Source organism: Emys orbicularis, chromosome 8, assembly GCF_028017835.1.
Source record: "Emys orbicularis isolate rEmyOrb1 chromosome 8, rEmyOrb1.hap1, whole genome shotgun sequence".
Lineage (NCBI taxonomy): Eukaryota > Metazoa > Chordata > Testudines > Emydidae > Emys > Emys orbicularis.
The window spans coordinates 43,768,721-43,789,776 of NC_088690.1; the positions used below are offsets into that span (position 1 = coordinate 43,768,721).

Here is a 21,056-nt window from a genome sequence, read left to right on the forward strand (position 1 = left end):
AAGGTCCTAACCCCACCCATGGCTAGAGCGTGGAGCGGGACCATTCCTCCCAAATCCACTCAGGAACGGGGTCTTCCACTCAGCCCTTCCTCCCACACTGAGGGAGGCTCCCGACTCCAACCCCTCCCACTTGCCTCCTAGCTCCCCCACCCATCCCTGGCTGCCCCACCCGAGACGTCGTCCCCTCCCCACCGCACACTGACCCTGATCCCCACGTGACCTCCCGTCCTAGAACAGGATCACACTGCCCCACTCGAACCCCAGCCTCCCATTGGCCAGCGAGAATGATGCAGGGCTCCGCTGGGCGTGAGAGAGAACTGTGAGGGAACCCTCGACGCACGCGCAGAATGTGCCAGTGGCGGAGGTGGGAAGAGCCGTTGGGTTTCCCTGTCACAGGGGGAGGGAGACGATATTGGTGCAATAGCTGCAACGAGCAGGGCGCCGGCTATTGGCGGGTTCGAAGTGTGGGGTGCGCGAGGGGCGGGGCAGCGTTTGTTGGCAGCGTCGGGCTCTCCCCTCCCTTCTCGCGCTGCGGCGGCGGGCGCTCTAGAGTTGGTCCATCACCGAGGTGGGCGGGGGGTGCGGAGTCCGCGGTGGGTGGGTGGGTGGGGAGGGAGGGGGGTGCTGCGGGGCTGCGAGGCGAGCGATCGGACCAGAAGGAGGCCGGCGGCTGCAGGCGCCCCCGGTGCTGAGGTGAGGTCCGGCCCGAGGCAGGCGGGAGAGTGGGGCCGCACTCGGCAGAGCGGCCGTATGGGTGAGGGAGGGGGCAGGCCGGGGACGTTGCTGGGGCAATGTGGTGGTGTCGCGTAGAGGGTAGGACTATATCGACTGAGGAGGCAGCAATATTGGGGGCGCCGGAGGCGCGGTGGGTGACTGAGGGTAACTCGCTGAAGGCGAGGGCAGCTGTGGGGGTTGACCCGTGGGGGGATCAATTATTGAGGGTGGAGGCTGGCTGGAGGGGGGATGTTGACCTGAGGGGGTCGATCAGGGAAAGGTGATGAATTGTTTCTTGTGATGTATGCCCCCCCCAATATACTGATGTTCGTACCGGGGGTTGTGCTCATGGGGGCTACTGTTCCCTTGTGGGTTTTCTCTAAGCCCAGCGAGCTGATGATGCTTCTTGCCTCGCTGAGAGAAGCATGCTGGGTTGTTGCTCCCAAAGAAATAATTGCAGTTAACCTCGCTGCACCAACCTTGCAGTTTTGCATCAGTCCTTTCCCAATCGCAACATGGAATCAAACACTGCTCTAGTGGCTGATGAAGAGTTCTCTGTAGTGCAAAGAGATAAAGTGTCAAGGCAAAGCAATTTGGGGCTTTAAAATGATGCAGTGTCACTTGTTTGAATAATTTAACCCATGAAATGTCTTGTTTGTTGGCTGTGTCTGACTTAGAATAAATGTGAAAAAATGATAGTGTTTAATTCCCAAATCCAAAGCATAGTGCAGTTGTTTTTAAAGTGCTTTCAGTGTTTAGTGCAGTTGTTTAATATTATATTCTGTTTTACAGAACTATAGCAGCAATCAATTTATTATAGACCCCAAAACAAACACAGCAAGGGCTTATTGTAGTTTCATTGCTTGGGAGGGAAAATAGTCATTTGCTGTCACCAAACCAACCCTTTTTAAAAAATAATCTTTGAGGGATTAATTTCTTGATTTCTCCAGTGTGAGACAATAACATGATGACATCACATTAAGCATCTTCAGTCTTTACTCTTGCTGGTTGTTTGAATGACAAATAGTCATTAGATCAGGGGAGAAATGAAACAACCAAGAGTGTTATTAAATACATCATAAAACTAAAGAGAAGGGAACTATATGAAACAAATTTAAAAACTACATAAGGAGCAAAGTCCATAAACATTTTAATAAATAGAAATGGCAGCTTATACTAGTTCAGGTTGTAGCAGATGTCTCTGACCTAGTCCCTCGCCTCTTAAAAAGGAGATACAGGTACTTGGGAATCCTTGTTTTTTCTTTACTCTTCTTTACCACGTTGGCAATGTAGAGCCAAACTTGGACTCCCACCTTCAAGTTGCAGCCCTTGTATTCTTAGAGGTTTCTAGCTCCTGACTGTTTGTTTGTTAGCTTCTAGCCCCCAAAGATGCATAGATCATGTATCTTGGGGTTGCCATGGAGAGCCAGGCAACCATTTCAGAATTCTGATGGACCTGCCAACTCTTACATCACAAAAGGGACAGTATAAAATTTCCCTAATTAAAAAAATTGGTAAGGAAACATGTTGTGCACATTTTGGCCTTCTCATGTCTCCTTGGATCCTTAGGCTTCTCCTCTTATGTATCTCCATGGTAGTCCTTTGCCGAACACCTCACTGGGAGAGGACATCACTACCTATAGGTTCCGGAAACACCTTTTGTATTTCTCCTTAAAGAGAAGGCTTTCACTCTCTCCAGAGGTACTGCATGATACACACACCCATAAAACAAGATCTATTAAATATAGAGAATCAGATACAAATAAATAGTTCATAGAATCATAGAACTGAAAGGGACCTTGAGAGGTCATCTAGTCCAGTTCCCTGCACTCAAGGCAGGACTAAGTATTATCTAGACCATCCCTGACAGGTGTTTGTCCAACCTGCTCTTAAAAATCCCCAATGATGGAGATTCCACAACCTCCCTAGGCAATTTATTCCAGTGCTTAACCACTCTGACAGTTAGGAAGTTTTTCCTAATGTCCAACCTAAACCTCCCTTGCTGCAATTTAAGCCCATTGCTTCTTGTCCTAGCCTCAGAGGTTAAGAACAATAACAGAGGTTAAGAAGAATGAAATATGTTAGGTAAAAACTTTGCAAATACCCAAACAGGCTTCTCTTAGCTTCGTTACAGAGAAGAAAAGAATCTACATGCCTAAAAAGCAGGTCTCATCTCATGCACTCCTCCCCACACTCCAGTCAGAGTTACAGCTTCTTGCTGCTGTGTCCAGAATGATCTCTAGTGTTAGTCTTGAACCTACTTATTATTTCCTGTTGATCCAGCACACCCCATTTTCTTAACTAGTTTTTTTTCCAGATCTGTATCACACAGTAGACGTTTGGGAATGCAGCTGCTCCCCCACCCTTCAGGAAATGGCCTACTGGGGAGAAGATAGCCCTCTTCAGTTGATTACTACTTGCCTTTAAAATGCTTCGCTACTGAACTCTAGTACAGCTTTCCACAGATCCTTGTGTCTGGCTGCATCCAGTTTATCCAGTTCTTTTTCTTAAACATTTTGTTTCAGTTTTCCTTTGCCATGAAATATAAATTATGGATAGACTCTAGACCCTCTATCACAATATTTTTCCCTTTTAGTCAATTTTACTTTGTGCACTTGACAGCAGTTGTGGTTCAGCCAGTTTCACTCTTTCCTCCATATAATCCTGTAGGCCCTGATCCTAAAATCACACATATATTTGTCTTTAAGTACCTGAATAGCATCAGTCTTCTTAATCGGACTACTTGTGTTCTTAAAGTTAAGCATGTGTAAATATTTGCCAGACTGGTACCTTTGTCATTTTTTTCTTTGCTGGAAAGATGATTGTAAACATAAAAATTCCTGACAAAACTTCTAAAGAAAAATAAAATTCAGGCTATATTACTTAAAATTTGCTTTAATTTCTTTTTAAAAGTTCAAGTTCAGTGTCACTGCTAAGGGACACTATCTTTCAGAAAGAAATGTCAATTTAAAAATCATTTACCTATTATTCTTATGAGTAACACACAGGAATCCTATAAATGAAAGATTAGAGACAGTGTTTCTGAAGTGTTTTTCCTGTTTTTTCTCTGTGCATTTGACACTACTTCTACATTTGTGTATACTATTGTCTCTGTATAGGCATTCTATTTATGAAAGACCTATATAAACAGGAAGAAAATATTTTAAAAAGATAAAGTCCCACAAAAACTTGGGAACAGGCATAATATCTGAAAATATTTCTTTTTTTTTAACTGATTGGCTTGATGGTGCCCCTCTCTTACAAACTAGTGTTTGTTTTTTGTTTTGTTTTTGTTTTCCAGTTTTTCCTTTTAGTTGATAAACGTGTAAGTAATACTAGTGGAAGAATATAGTTTTATTTCCTTCCTAAGTTAGTACGCTTTAAGTTTCTGGGTTCTAAGGCTCCAGATTTCCAACATATAAAATCTGAATACTGACAATATTTTGCTTAATAAAGGCTGTGTTTCTGCTCAACTGAAATATCCTACTCTTGCTTAAGCTGATCAAGCTTTGAAAAGTTATTTTGGCATATCTGGGTGAGAACTGGCTAAAATTCCCCTTCTGTTGCTTCTATTTGGGCCAAAATCTAGTCTTGCTTTATCACTAGTGCCAGAGGAAAGAAAATACCAGCGCCTACTTACAGTATTAAGTAACCTTTTACAGCTATTCAGTATGATGTGAGGATCCTGAGGTATACTTCACTTGATCACCTTCAGCTCTAATGTTCCAGTGTTATGTTAGTATATTGATATTCTTAGAACAACTTTGGAGTACTTCTGAGGAGTTTGGTAGCTGATCAAGTGACTTGATGTGTGTGTCTGAATTTGAACTAACAGATCTGTCCCTCTGCCACCTTGGAAAGATTGAGACAGACTTGGTCTCCCAACTTGATCTCCTACAACACTTATCTACATTTCTCTTCATACAGCTGCAAAAGCATTGCTCTATCAACTTTGTGTTATAGCTGGATGAGCAGTGGCATATTACCTTAACTATTGGTTTATGTTTTTTGTTGGGAAGCTGTTTAACACTTCTGGCAGCTCAGCCTAGGCTACTGTTAACAACACTTAACTCTGATCATGTTTGGAGAATATGGTTCTTTCTCACAGTTTGGGTGCTACCCTTAAAAGTAGATGCATACGTACAATGAAGTTTATGTGCATGGCTTATGAACCTTCAACTGGTATTATGTTCTGAAAAAAGAACCTACTTAAAGCCATGTACATTTTCAAAAAGTTTCTCAAAATCCTTTTTGGCTGTCTTCTATTTACTGCATTCTGCTCCTCTCAATACCTACAGTGTGTTATGCTGCTTTTTTGTTTTGTTCTAATGCTCCAGGGTTTCTCCATGTGATCTTGCAAGCAAGGGTTTATTATCGGAGAGGACAGATGATCCTATTGTGACCAAGCAGTATTTATACAGTAATAAATACTAGAATTAATCTGATATATCAGATGGAAGGGGGAATGGAGGCAGAATGCAGGCCAACCTATCACTTTGCTCTACAAGGAGGCCATGAGGGAAAGTAATTAGGCACTTTGTGACAGATCTGCATCTGCTTCCCCAACATCATTGGAGTACACAGTTATTGAATGCAAAGGTATAATTCAACTGCATAATAAACTGTTTAATACATATCTCCAATAAGTATTATTTATTATTTGCATAATCATAGTGGCTAGGAGCCCCAGTCATGGACCAAGAACCTGTTGTATGTACAAACACAGAACAAAAAGACAATCCCTGCACAGAAGAGCTTAGAATCTAAGTATAAGAAAAGAAACAGATGGATACTGGCGGGGCGGGGGGGGGGGGGGGGCGGTACACAAGGAAACAGTCAGACTTTTTTCCCCCCACTCTCTATTTACGGTAAGGCAGTTTAAATAAATGTTGTTTTTTCCCTTTAAGTAAATTAGCATTAACTATCTTGTGGAAAGCAAATAGTTCCCGAATGCTTTCACTTACTTTAGTACATGTTCATCCTGTCCTCGCTAGTTCACCCTGTTCAACTGACAGTCCGCAGTTTTGAAAAGACTAACCTCCTTTCCAGTGTAGCTTTTTTTTTTTTTCCACTCCACCATAATATGCTGCTGTTAACTTGGGAATGATGGATATAGGTGATAGGCCAGTCAGTGTTGGTGGCAATAAACTGCTGTGGGTCATTCTAACTGTACATGATATCCAGCATCTGTCAAAGTTGTGTCTAAACTCTCATTCCTGAAGGTTAAGAATGGCATTTGCTGGTACAGTAATGAGTTTTCTTTGCCTTGAATTGAATGTTTCTGTAGCTCAACTATGTAACTCTTCACGAAGATGTAATGTGCAATCTTGCCTTAGTTTGTATATACGTATCACTACTAAAGAGGAATACAACACTAATCACCTGTTTATCAACTTATGGAAATCAAAATATATGCTCTTTTGCCCCTCTTTTCTAGAGGACCCAAATAGTGTAGCGTTCTCTCACTTTTTAAAGGGAAAAATGAAAGAGTAAAGTTGGGGCCTAAGCAGATTTATTAGATCCCCTTTGAAGAAGAAATGCCATGCTTTAAGAAGGAGCTGAACTAAGTACAGAGTATTGATCTGCCTATTTTTTGTGTAATATGCAGTGTTACTTCTGATCCACCCTGGACCATCTTGGCACAGAAATAATCAACGTTTAATGCTGGTCTCTCCCCATCTGCTGTTCTTTGACATCATTTAACATGCTCCATTTCCCAAATTGAGGGTACTAAATAGTTTCCCTGTTGGATAAGAGAGGCTTGAAATCTGTCCAGAGACACTTGGAGGACAGGATTACTTTTCTTGTTTGTTGGGATAACATTCAAACTTTGATGTTAGATCTTGGTAACAAAACTTACCAAATGGTTGGTTGGAGTAGTGATATAATTTGAGTTGTTGTTAAAATATTGAATGCAGTCTTTAAAATAGGAGTAGTAAAAGCAGATGTCAAAGCATAGTAAAAGCCCTGTCTTACTTTGGGGGTTGTTCAGTTTGCATGGTGCTAAAGCAAACTTTAAAATTGCAAATGCAGTCCCTACTTGTGTGAGGTTTATGAAAAATACTGTCTACAGAGTGTTGGCTTTCAACCCAGGAGTATATTTATAGATCGGATTGGTCTGGCCAAACCAAAAATGAGAAAATCCCAGTGGTTTGATGTAAAAAAAATTTAATAAGAGGAATAAATCCTCAGTTATGCATGCTTTGTTACTTAATCAAAAACAATCAATCAAACACCTCTCCCTCCCCCACCGCACTAAAATACCAATGGGTGATCGAGAAGTAATTCTTGTTGTGTTTTTTAATCTGTTTCAGTTTGCTGACTAGACTTATTGTAAGAATTTAAAATGGTATTATACTGCTGGCATTTCTCATTGTATTCGTTTCTTATTTTGCAGTAGTGTGGTATTGCCATACTTAAGCACTTAAACAGATGCTTTGCATATAAGAACATAAGAACGGCCATACTGGGTCAGACCAAAAGTCCATCTAGCCCAATATACTGTCTTCCGACAGTGGCCAGTGCTAGGTGCTTCAGAGGGAATGAACAGAACAAGTAATCAAGTGATCCATCCGCTGTCATCCATTCCCATTCTGGCAAACAGAGGCTAGGGACACCATTCCTGCACATCCTAACTAACAGCCATTGATGGACCTATCATCCATGAACTTAACTGGTTCTTTTTTGAACCCTGTTACAGTCTTAATCTTCACAACATCCCCTGGCAAGGAGTTCCACAGGTTGACTGTGTGTTGTGTGAAGAAATACTTCCTTTTGTTTGTTTTAAACTTGCTGCCTATTAATTTCATTTGGCGACCCCTAGTTCTTGTGTTATGAGAAGGAGTAAATAACTCTTCTTTATTTACTTTCTCCACACCTGTCATGATTTTATAGACCTCTATCATGTCCCCCCTTAGTCATCTCTTTTCCAAGCTGAAAAGTCCCAGTCTTATTAATCTCTCCTCATACAAAAGCTGTTCCATACCTTTAATAATTTTTGTTGCCCTTTTCTGAACCTTTTCCAATTCCAATATATCTTTTTTGAAATGGGGCAACCACATCTACACGCAGTATTCAAGATGTGGGCGTACCATGGATTTTTATATTTTCTCTCCCTTAATGATTCCCAACATTCTGTTAGCTTTTTTGACTGCCACTGCACATTGAGTGGATGTTTTCAGAGAACTATCCACAATGACTCCAAGATCTTTCTTGAGCAGTAACAGCTAATTTAGACCCCATCATTTTATATGTATAGTTGGGATTATGTTTTCCCATGTGCATTACTTTGCATTTATCAATGTATTTGTGGTTACTACTTGTCCTCTTGGCTACGCCCAGTTCTCTGCACTAACTTGTTCATAGGATAATAAAGAGCTACAAAAGTAGTTAGCTGACTCTGACCTAAACATTGATTGTCGTAATACTGTATGTAAAGAGCAGTTCTGCTCTGAAAAGTTACTCTGTAATAAAGACATTGTGAGGTTCATCTTTGATCCTCACAATGACTTCTATATTAAATATGCTTAATTAACAAGTAATAAGATGGCTCTTAGAACTACCAGTTGTGTATATTCAGTCTTGGATCTGAGAGTTTGACTGGGTTCTTTCCATGTAGATTATTGTTATTAATAAAGGTTATACAGGCTAAACTGTGTCTTCAGAGAATGTAGTTCTGTGTTTTCAAGTCATTATGTGGCCTGTAAATCTTGCCACATGCCTTAACTAAGCATTTTCAGTTAACTATCTAACATTAGAGAATACTGCAGATAAGACCCAATCCATCTCATTGCAGTAAATGTCAATGGGAATTGGATCAAGCTTATAATAAGGTTACCATACTTAAAATCGTATGTAAACTTGGCAAAATTTAAGGCTCCATTCCGAGTGTACGTTAAGTGCACGATTCTCTTCAAGGTCCCTGAACTCTTCCGTTCCCACAGCTTATTTTGCAGTGCCAGCTGAATACCACTTTACTCCAGAAGCGATCCCATTGTTCCTAATCTTTTCCCATTGCAATGGGACTACCTTGTGAAATAGGGTATTACTCAATGTGAGTAAAGTCAGATTCTGGCTCTAAATTTGGAGTATTAAATGAACTGAAAGGTTTCTCCCCGCCCCCCCCCCCCCCTCCCCAATTCCCTCCCTCCACAATTTTTTGGTATATATGCACACTTTATCCTTCCTATTTGTGTGTTGGTTTTAGACATCTTACAGAAGTGAAAAGGAAGTAGTCCTTTAAGAACACTGGTGAGTTTCTTTCTGACTAGAGGCGGTTTCTGAATCGGGAATTGCTTGTTTGTGAGGTGGATAAAATAATTTGATCTTGTTTTGTAGATAGGAGTATATTAATTAATGTTGAGGGTAGGTCATGTATGACTAATACTAAGAATAATACTTGGCACTTGCATAGCATTCTCTGTCATCAAAGTGCTGTACAAACATGAATCCTTAACAGGTAAGGGAGGGAGAAAAGGAAGCTTTATCCAAATTTGGTAAAACGGGTATACAGAGGTTAAATGATTTGGTGTACAGCCAGGATTACAGTTTGCTAGTTCTTGGTTTCCAGTGCTTGTCCTCAGTCTCCTAGACCACTCTTCCTCTTGTGGAATAGGGGAAGCTATAAAAGGAATGGTTTTGGCTCCCATATCTTGAATGAAATGGCACCTATACTTTGTATCTTTGGTGGTGTGTTTTAAGCTACACCGCTACCTCGATATAACGCAACCTGATACAACACGAATTCGGATGTAACACGGTAACGCAGTGCTCTGGGAGGGCGGTGCTGCGCACTCTGGTGGATCAAAGCAAGTTCAATATAACGCGGTTTCACCTATAACACGGTAAGCTTTTTTGGCTCCCGAGGACAGCGTTCTATCGAGGTAGAGGTGTATTTGTAATAACCTTTGAACACCTATTCAAGAATAAAATCTTTCTTAATGGGGTGTGATGTCATATCCATGAATTATGATAGTCCACTAATTAGTGGAAGGAGCTGACTTCCTTCGCTCCCCACTGCTCAGCCATTGGGGAAGGAGCAAGGGATGAAAGGTAAGATGAAAAGGGAAGGCAGCTATGGGAGTGAGTCGATTGAGAATCAAATTAATGTATTAAAAATTTGTTTGTATTCATTATTTTTCTGTTAAAAATGATATTTTTAAATGTATTTTTTTAAAGGGGAGCTTATCTGCGGTGCAGCTACTACCTTTTCCCTTCTATTGGGAATCTCCACTGTTCTGTGGGCTGTCAGAGAAGACACTACTAACTAAATATAAGCACTTCAAGGGTCTGAAGAGTCCTGGAAGCTGATAGGCTGTGAGGAGGTAAGAACTCAGAACTGTAATGCATCTTCATAGTGAGCTTTGTAAACTGGTTTTGGCTATTAATTTTGATATTTGCAGGTTCAGAAAAAACTAACTAGAATGAGGTATAGCAGGGGTTGGCAACCTTCAGAAGTGGTGTGCCAAGTCTTCATTTATTCACTCTAATTTAAGGTTTCGCGTGCCAGTAAGACATTTTAACGTTTTTAGAAGGTCTCTTTCTAGAAGTCTATAATATATAACTAAACTATTGTTGTATGTAAAGTAAATAAGGTTTTTAAAATGTTTAAGAAGCTTCATTTAAAATTAAATTAAAATGCAGAGTCCCCGGACTGGTGACCAAGCCCCGGGCAGTGTGAGTGCCACTGAAAATCAGCTCGCGTGCCGCCTTTGGCACATGTGCCATAGGTTGCCTACCCCTGAGGTATAGGAATAGCTAATAACAATGTGCTTGCCTAGCCTTATTCTGTCAAGATGCTTTGTTTCTATTCCCAGAGGGAAAAGGAGTTCAGGGATTCTTATACATCAGTGGACCTTTCCAAATTTTTTTTTTCCAGGCCTATAATCATACACTGATGGAAATTTCTTGTGAAGTGGCTGGTTGATGAAACCTCTGTTTTGTTCAAGGAATAGGTAGTCAAAGTTAACATATTCAAAGTGTTTGGGAATCTTAGGATGTCAGTCTTAGCTGATGCGTATGTCTTTTCTTTCTGTTTTTGATTGTCTGCAGTGTTCCATAAAGTACATATTACTTATTTTAAAAATGTGTCCATCTAAAGCTGTGGGTGATTGTAAAAAAAAAAAAAAAATGCTGGGGAAAAAACATGCAAATTAAGATCAGTGTACAAAGTATTTACACTAGCAATAGTCTACATGTAGGTTGGGCTGATGGTCCAGTGATAGCACAGTGCACCATTGGGCTGGGGCTTCTCTTCCATGTTCACAGTGGCTAGGAGCTCTGTGGAACCTGCTTTCGCACATCTGGCGGGTGGGAGGGGGGAGCGGGAGGGGAAGGGCTTGTGTAGTTGTCTAGTAAACCTCTGTCCCCTGCCCTTTCCTTCAAGCAAATCTGAAAATAATAATTCATTAGTCTCTGGAGAGTTCTGCTTCCTACCTGTTTGCTGGAAGAATAGTTACCACAAAATGAGTCTCTTCACAGTTAGCCTGTTTGTTCTCAAGATAGCTTTCATCCTGGAGACATTTGCTGCATGTGGAATTAAGCCAAGAGGTAGGGAAGATGATTATTATAAACAACAAAACAAAAATAATCATTAGACTTCAAATCAACACTGTCTCAATTTAAATCCCAAAAGGATCAGACCATTAGTAAAAGAACCTCTCTTATTCTCTCTCAACCTACCAGCTGAGGAGAGGAAACTTGAAACTCTTAAACTGGTGCAGAGAAATTTATAGAAATTAGTGTGGTGTTTTCTTTTACCCAGAATCCATAAAGCTGTGCAGAACTGTACATAACTTTGACAGAGACAAGGTGGGTGAGGTAATATCTTTTATTAGACTAGCTTCTGTTGCTGAAAGAGATGAGTTTTTGAGCTCCACAGAGAATCTCAAAAGCTTGTCCCTTTCACCAACACAAGTTGATCCAATAAAAGATATTATCTCACCCACTTTCTTTCTCTCTCTCTCACTCTCATATATCCTGGGACCGACACAGCTACAACACCATTATAAATACCTTGTCATGTCTAACCACTATGTGGCATTCTATATTAATGGTTCAGAAAATCTGTGTTTTCCCAACACATTATGAACAGCTGTTTGAGTCCCAGTCATGGAATATTAGAAATCAAGAATGAATAGTGGATATTATTTTTCCGCTAGTTACTGTACAAAATATTTATATTACTCAATGTGATAATTTTGCTTCAAATGTACTACCCTATGTCTTTGGTTTAGTGAGCCCATTATCTGCTTCATGTATTGGGATGTGACTTATTAATTCAGGTGAACTTATTAAAAGTATTTTGAAATTGAATCAAAAGCCAAAATCAAGCTTCTTCTAGTTCTGCTCTGTGTTCTTTGCACCATGGCCCATATTTTGTGGAATTTTGTGTGTGCACAGGTCTGAATCTGGGCCCATACTAACATCTAGATTTAAGAAAGAAACTTGTCAGTATATTTTACAGTAACTCCTCATTTAATGTTGTCCCACTTAACGTTGTTTCAATGTTACGTCCCTGCTCAATTAGGGAACATGCTAGTTTAAAGTTGTGCAATGCTCCCTTATAATGTTGTTCAGGAAGAAATTCCTACTAATCCTAATTTTTCAGGTGCTTTAAAACTTTATGAAAAAATATCCATTGAGCTAAACCCTCATTCATTTATTCCATCCCAGATATGATTTTATGTGCAAGGTTGGTGTGGTGGAAATATGGTAAACCTTTGTTTGACTTGTATGTATGGCTTTTTTTTGTTTTGTATTTTAATTTCCAATAAGGCTTTCATCAGTAAAGGCACTCTTTCACACATTTGTGAGTTTAGTTTTGTTCAAAGTCATGGAAGAGTTAAACTCAAGTGACTTCTTTTTAAACTTCATCCTTACTATGGACCTATTCCTTGGTGAAGACAGGTGTCATTGTCCTGCTTGAAGACGTTTTAGTTGAAAATACAGATTATATATATAAAAGGTATACTGTATACTCACAATATCCACTTTTCTGTTACATTTTTAATATTGAATAGCAAGATACAGTTCTCTAAGGGTTCACCTACACAAAAGAAAAAATATCTCTCCTCTCCCCACCCCCCCAAGAATCACATACCACGAGCGAGTCTCAGAGTCTGGGTCAACTGACTTGGGCTCGCAGTGTGAGACTAAAAATAGCAGTGTAGATGTTCAGGCTCAGGCTGGAGCCTGGACTCTGAGGCCTGGTCTACACTGGGGAGGGAGGGATCGATCTAAGATACTCAACTTCAGCTGCGAGAATAGTGTAGCTGAAGTCGACGTATCTTAGATTGACAGAATCACTTTGCGTCCTCGCGGCGCGGGATCGATGACCGCCGCTCCCCCGTCGACTCTGCTTCCGCCTCTCGCCGTGGTGGAGTTCCGGAGTCAAGGGCAGAGCGATCGGGGATCGATTTATCATGTCTACACTAGACACAATAAATCGATCCCCGATAGATGGATCACTACCTGCCAATCTGGCGGGTAGTGTAGACGCACCCTGAGACTGAATGTCTACACTGCTATTTTTAGCTTGCACCATGAATCTGAGTCAGTTGACCTAGGCTCTGAGACTCGCTGCCACATTATTTTTTATTTTGTTCTGTGTAGACGCACCCAAAAATGAAATTTCTCCCATTGCAACAAATGCCAAATTCTCTAAATCATCTTAGAAAATCTAAATCCATATGAGTATATAAGGGTACATTTACATTGCACACTAAGCCTGGGCTCTGACTCAAGGTTTGAACCCAAGCCCCCCTTCCATCCACACACAAATCAGTCTAACTTGGGTCAGCAAGCATTCAGGGCCCAGGTCCTAGCACCCTGCCGGGGGCGGGGGAGGTCAGAGCCCAAGTCCTGCTGAGACTCTGGTCCAAACCCTGTTATTTTGCAGTATGGATGCAGGTCAAGCCACAAACCCGAGTCAGAAGGTTTGAGACCTGGGTCCAGTAATTGTAAACCAGGATTTATAATGCAGTGTAGATGCTCAAGCATGGGCTTGGAAACACAGAGTCCACAAGCCCTGGTCCTGCAGACCTGTGCTTCGTGTGCAGTGCAGACATATCCTTTGAGTGTCTAGGGGTTCTCATGTTTTTCCTTTATACATTTGGACTGCATTATGAACAAAAAATAGTTTATTTGAATATGTGATCATTGATGTATGTTCAAAAATGCACTGATTTCTAGTTTACTTCTGTCTCTTTTTCAGAGCTTCAGAACACACAATGCTATGATTCAGACATAAATGTAAAAATTGTATAATTTAAAGTTGTGGGAAATCACAGGAACTATAAACTGACCCCTTGTGCATTGTTTGTAACGTTGTTTATCATATTAATTTTTATGCCATTATACAAAAGCATAGTGTGTATACAATGTGTAGGTTGAGAAGGTTCAGTTACCACTTCCATGGAAGCTATAACTCCCTCATTCCTGTGCATTCAAAATCTTTAATCATATTGTTGCATTAGTGGGGCAGGGCTTGTTTGGCACTTCTATTATGTAGATTGTAACATAAATCCTTCCCAATCCATGAAGACTCAATTGAATTTTGAAATGTATGTGTTCCTCCCTTGAATTATTATTATTAAAAAAAAATTCACACCCACTTATTGCGACTGAGGCAGTTGTAACACTTGCATGGAAGGGGTGAAAGAACTGTCTTACTGGAAGAGGGTTGATAATTTGGTTATGGAGTGCTGGCCAGAGAGGAAGTCTTGGCAGGACTGGGTAGGGGAAAAAGCACTATTGGAGGCAAATGGGAGCATTATGTTGGAATTATAAGTTATGGAAGTGGTTGATGCTGGAAGCAGAAATAAGAAAAAATTTGGAGGGGAGAGGTGTATGTGGAGAGATGGAAGGATGCTGTGTGGAAAATGTGGGTCCAAGACTAAATCTATGAATTAAATAAAGGTGGATTGAATTAGAGCTTCAGAATTTCCTCTTGGTGTTCTGGTGACTGTATAGAGTGCTTGAGTTTTGCTGTCATGTATTGATATCTCTAAAATCTCTTGCTGGAATGCATAGCCGTATAATTCACAAGTGCATGTTAACATGATTTACATATAAACATGAAAGATGCTATATTAAAACCAAACTCATGCATATTTATCCTTTAAGCTTGTCACTTGGAATTGTACCCAGGACAAAAGACTAGCAACATAATGATAGCTGATTCAAAATCTAGCTGAATACAGAGTACTGCTTTCTGTTGAACCTTTTTTTTTCAGCTGCCTGCATGCAAAAATTCCCATGGTCACAGTGAAACACTTTGCTTCTCTCACTTTAAATGATTGATAAGATTTAGCACTCAGCAGGGATAGCTTTGCGTTTTGCATCAGCCCAAGGTGGTTATGAGTTCTTTGAAAATGAGACTTCAAGGCAAGCAGCTTTTGTTCCCTTTGCAGAAATGCAGCTGAATGGAACTGAAAGGGCCACAGACGCAAGAACTTGGGACACGTTTATGGAAAATTAAGCTGTGTTTGGCACTGATTTCTTTTCCTTATTAATAAAGAAGAGTATTTCAGCAGGAGCTTAGGATGTATTAACTCTAACTTGTTAATATACTAACTGGGATAATGTGCTGACAACAATTCTCCATATTAAGGTACTTGTCCTGCCTGCAGAACACTTTTCTCTACTGATAATGCAATTCAATGGAGGAAAGTAATGTTTTGATAAGCATGCGTGAAGATCATTCCTTTCATGTTCGCTACAGGTAAGACTATATACTGTTTTGTATAAAACTTTAAGTACTATGTTAACAATAGAAACCTTATGTGAATGTTCAATACTGTTATTTTTAGAGAGAAATAGCAAAGTTAAACATAATTTCAACAGGAACCTATTTCTTTACCTATGTTACTAGTGGCACTGTAGCTTAAAACTGAAAGAAATTTAAAAATATCACTTCTTACTGTTTAAAAGTTTTGCTCTTTTTCTTTTCTTGGCTTGAACAATGAAAATAGACTAGTCAGTTGCCTGGCTGATTTCATTCATACATTAGTATAGTGCAAACTCTGGTGGAAAATATTTGCACTGGATGGGGGAACTTTCCATTAGAAACTTTTCTAATGGTATTAGGTTTCGTCAAAGCTTATTTTGCAAAACCTAAAATTTGGTTCAGATTTGACCTGACAGTGTCTCATTTGTTCCTGAACGCAAGAATTGTGTGAGATGAGAATTTTTTTTTAAAAAACTGTCATTCCACACTTCTGTAAGTTTGGTACTGTTCTTCCAAGAAGTTCCACTTTTTATACCTTCCATAGCTCTGCTCTGAAACTGTCAGTGTCCTGGAACTGTGTGCTGTTGCAAAATGAACTGGTGTATGTGATTTACTATAAAAATATTGCAGTGTTTATGAGGGCTTAGTATGCCAATTTGATGTGACTTTTTGTTCTGTTCTAAGAAGGAAGTGGAGCATAATCCCAGTAGTGTAATTCATGTGTACCTCCCTTCATTGACTTTATCAGTTAATTGCTTGAAATGGTCCACTTTATTTGATAGTCTTCTGCTGTATTGTGTTATCTTGCTGTACCCCCTTGACCGTACCCCCAGCACCTCCACAAACTATGTGTAGTTTCATAATGTGCTGACTATATGAGCTAGGGAGAGTGTCCTAAGAGGTGGTACTTGCATACATATGGATGACAATGCTTAAAGGTGTAAAGAGGAGGAATGTTGGCTTGGGGTACGTCTTCACTTACATCCGGGTCCGGATGTAAGCAATCGATTTTCTGAGTTTGATTTATCGCGTCTGGTTAAGACGCGATAAATCGATCCCGGATCGATCCCGGAAGTGCCCCGGATCGATCCCGGAAGTGCTCGCCTTCGACGCTGGTACTCCAGCTCGGCGAGCGGAGTACGCAGCATCGACGGGGGAGCCTTCCTGCCGCGTCTGGACCGCGGTAACTTCGGACTAAGGTACTTCGTAACGTAGCTGAATTTGCGTACCTTAGTCCGAAGTGGGGGGGTTAGTGTAGACCAGCCCTTGGAGGTGAAGTTGCTATATCTTGATATAACTTGACATTCTAAACACTTAAAAGCTGTCAAAGTTAAACTTGCTTGATATACTCTTATTGAGACAAATGCTGTCTTCATTAAATGGGGATATTCACCTTCCTCGTGTAGATGTTGAAATTTGGTTATAATGCACGTTAAAGGTGAAGGACTATAGAAATACTTAGTGCTCTTGCTGTTGGGTGGTGGCAGGTCAGCATGATGCACACCTTTTCTTCCCAGAACCTGTATTATCTGTCCTGTGGTGGCCCCTTCAACAAGGCTAATAACAATGTTGTCTGCCACTGTATCACTCTACACAGTAGTGCTAGTGTAGATGCCAAGCAGTGGCCTAACAACTGCACTGATGCAGTTGGTTCTCCCAGTGCAATTCTGGAATGCCCCGGCCCACCCTTTTGTGACAGCATGAACACGTCAGAGTCCTTGTTCATGTCTCTCATGAAACTAGCTGCATGCAGGATGAGGGTGGCCTCAATTCAGTCTGGTCTCCCAATACACCTGTTCAGGGCAGTCTCAAGAGCAACAGGGGCTCTGACTCTCTAAACGCCAGTTTGACTAAGGCCTGGTCTACACTAACCCCCCAATTCGAACTAAGATACGCAACTTCAGCTACGTGAATAACGTAGCTGAAGTCGACGTACCTTAGTTCGAACTTACCGCGGTCCAGACGCGGCAGGCAGGCTCCCTCGTCGACTCCGCGTACTCCTCTTGCCGAGCAGGAGTACCGGAGTCGACGGCGAGCACTTCTGGGTTCGATTTATCGCGTCCAGACAAGACGCGATAAATCGAACCCAGAAGTTCGATTGCTTGCCGCCGAACCAGCGGGTAAGTATAGACGTACCCTTAGAGAAACACTGGGATATAATGGGAAATACAGTTTTTAAATAGAATCCTAACTTTTTTAACATGAAATCGGCACCAGATCAGGGAAACCCTGAAAAGACACAATCAATGGCTGGTTAGTACAACATGTGGACATACACTGGGGAATGCAAGCGTACCTGCATGCTCTTTCTTCACCAAAAGCAGCAGAGAGTCCTGTGGCACCTTATAGACTAACAGACGTATTGGAGCATGAGCTTTCATGGGTGAATACCCACTTCTTCGGATGCATGTAGTGTTCACAGTTTAGTGAACACTACATGCATCCGAAGAAGTGGGTATTCACCCATGAAAGCTCATGCTCCAATACGTCTGTTAGTCTATAAGGTGCCACAGGACTCTTTGCTGCTTTTACAGATCCAGACTAACACGGCTACCCCTTTGATACTTTCTTCACTAAGGGTTGCCACGTGTCCATTCACTGCATCACTAGCATCTCCCACTCTCCTGAGCTCTGAAAAAGAGAAAGTAGAGCAGGGTTGATTTTAAACATGTAAGCATCAAGGCCATCCTCTTCTTACTCCATCCTCTCAAGTAAAGCCATGTCTTTCTGCATAGTACTGTCACCCACAGTGTGGTCTGTTTCACTATCCCCTGTAGTCCCTACTGCAATAGGTAGAGGAAAGGAAGTGGGGAAATTAGCTAGGCCACAAAGAGGGATGCCTTTCTTCTGGACCACTCTTCACTGCATGCACGTGAAACAAAATGTGTGGATGCTGTGCAATGTTGCAGCTTTCCCATAGTAATTGTATGGTTGCAACAGTACAAACATCTAGTATAGCTGCATCCTGAGACTGAAAAAACAAGTAATAAAAAAGCAAGGCATAATTTTAAAATGACTAAAACAATCAATAGCTTGCAATAACTCTAAACATTTAGACAGCCAGAGTTATAGTGACGTTACTAAGTACCTTTCCATATCACAAAACAAGACTGAGTGCAACTTCTTTAAAACTAAAAATGGAGACTTAAAAAAAAAAAAAGTTAATGGGGGTGGGGAGGGCAGAGGGCAGAAATTCTATTTAATCGTGATGGTTCTTAAATAATGGTCAGATTACTCTGTGCCTAAGGATGGTTGTGGCAATTATTCTAAAAGGTGGTGGTGGTGGTGAGGTAATAGCTACACCTTTTTAATTTCCAAGGAACCTAGTATAAAGAAAAAATGGATAAGTAAGATATTGATTCAGATATTGAACTGATCTGAGGCTTTTATTTAAATGGATGTAGTTTAAAGAGTTTAGTTCTCGAGTCAGTTGATTGTAGAGTGTAGAATTTCAAGGTAACCCCCCCCATAACTTTATGTTCAGCTCATGACCTATTATTTTCTGTCAGTATTTGTATATGCAGAAGGTAATTTCTTGTCCTTTTGTCTCTTGAGCAGAATTCCCTTTCCAAAGAGATTCCTATAGCAAGGGTTCTCAAACAATTTGAATGGCAGGGTCCACGTTTTATTACAGAGATATGATTGTGGATCTGTTTTTAATTGTGTAGGTCATCCCCCTTCTCACTCTATAGTCAGACAATATCCCTGTGGCAGCTACATCAATTGCCTACATGGAAAAACATTAAATGTGTTTTGGGTTGTCTTCTATTGCTATTCACTGGCTGGAAATAAGGATGATGCCAACACCAGTGACTGGCCAGCTCTCCAGAGACCACCAGCAAATGCTCCATGGAGCAACTACTGGCAAACTACCTCCAGAACACTACCCAGAACACTAAATTAGTGCACCAAACATCCCACAACTAAGGGATTATCTTGAGTAGTTTTTTTTTTTTAACTTCATGTAAGCATGTTGTAAAGTTCTAGTATAAACAAGGCAAGCTGTACTAGGTCGGGGTGGCCAAACTGTGGCTCATGAGCCACATGTGGCTCTTTTACAGTTAAAGTGTGGCACACAGAGCTCCCCATACCTACCGACTCTCCACCTATCAGACTGGGAGGGTGTTTGGGACTTCTGCCTGGCAGTGGGGTGGTGGGATAGGGCCTTCAACCACGCAGGGTGCGCCTGCCAGGACTTGGGGTTTCAGCAGGAGCGAGGCTGAAGCTCCGAGCCTTGGCAGGCACCTCCTGTTGGGGCTGAAGCTCCAAGCCCCAGCAGGTGCGCCCTGGCTCTCGAACTTCTGAAGATTGTCGTATGCACCTCAGAGCGTCAGTAAGCTTGGCCACCCCTGTACTAGGTGGTCAAGTTGAAACTGAGACTCCAATCAGGCTTCAACTCAGCCAGCTAGCATGTGCAAAGGTTTGCGTTGTTAAACAGTTTGCGTTGTTAAAACTACAGTTTTACAACATGCTAGCTAACACATGAATTGCTGGGAGGGGCTAGTCTAGTAAAGGGATGTGTGTGGAAAGGAAGGTTGAGGGACAGAGTTAAGGTGGTGTGTGGTCTGTGGTGTATGACACATTCCTTACATATTTAATTTTTTTGCATCTGTGGTTTTGTGTCAGATGTTCTGTGTAGCAGTCTTAACAGTTTCACAACAAACTTGTGTGTGTATTTAGTAGTAGTAAAAATCTGATCAGGAGTCTTCAGAAATCCCATTCACAGGAATGAACAAGTTGAGTTTAGATTGATAATATTTCTGGACGATAGTATTTCTGGTCTTGTTTTGTTCTTCTAATTTCTGTTTCCTCATAACAGTTTTCTGCAGCTTCACTGTTTGCAGACTGCAGCTAAAGTAAAGGAGATTCCAAACAGTGGGGAAAAAAAGGTTTTTATTTTATTAGAGAAAATTCAAAAGAGAAGGTAAAAAAGGTCAAAGAAGATTTTAAAAAGGAGTCAGATGAAATGAATTCCTTTGAGTGACAAATGAGTGTGAGGTAGTTTTACAAATGAGAATTTATACAGAACAAAAATCTTTGGCAGAAAAGCAGGACCAGGGGGAATAAGTAGAATAACAAAATGAAGCACTTGTGTGAATATTTCCGCAAAAACATCTTAAAGAGCATTATCCTGTTTAGCTGGAACAGAATTTCCCTAGAATTACACAAATGAATGAAGCTTGTTCTCTCTTGGTCTCTACTGTTTCAATGCATCCTTTGTTATGCACTTGGTTAGTGAATAATGAAGTAATTCAAGTCAGACAATATAACAGACAGGAAGAATATGAAATTACTTTCTTGTAACTATTTAATTACTTCCTAAAAAATTGATAACCCAACCTCATTTTGTCTGCCTGCTTGCAATTTATCCATGTTAGCAGCAGCAATTTAAACCTGCTTTGAGAGCATTCCAAAAAAGGGGGATTTTTTGAAACTGAGAATAGTGTGTGTTCAGTAGCTCAGGCTGTTCCTGTAACTAACTTTGAAGGTTATGTGTAATTCCTTTTTTAATTAGCAGCTTTTAGACCCAGAGCAGAAGTCTGTAAACAGCCTGTTTGTCCAAAACTACATTGGCAAAATCTGAGAGCTGGGTAACAGTCTATAATATGGTATG

At 40.9% G+C, this 21,056-nt stretch overlaps 1 protein-coding gene across 1 annotated transcript in view; it reads left to right on the forward strand.

Annotated features, from left to right (window-relative positions):
- Nucleotides 1-654: 654 nt before the first annotated feature.
- The window catches only part of GPSM2 (G protein signaling modulator 2), a 61,245-nt gene continuing 40,843 nt past the window's right edge, over nucleotides 655-21,056 (forward strand). Inside the window, exons 1-3 of the mRNA XM_065408992.1 lie at nucleotides 655-693; nucleotides 9,892-10,037; nucleotides 15,326-15,436. Of these exons, the coding sequence (XP_065265064.1) occupies nucleotides 15,375-15,436 (62 nt within the window). The 5' untranslated portion in view covers nucleotides 655-693; nucleotides 9,892-10,037; nucleotides 15,326-15,374. The remainder of the gene's footprint in view (nucleotides 694-9,891; nucleotides 10,038-15,325; nucleotides 15,437-21,056) is intronic.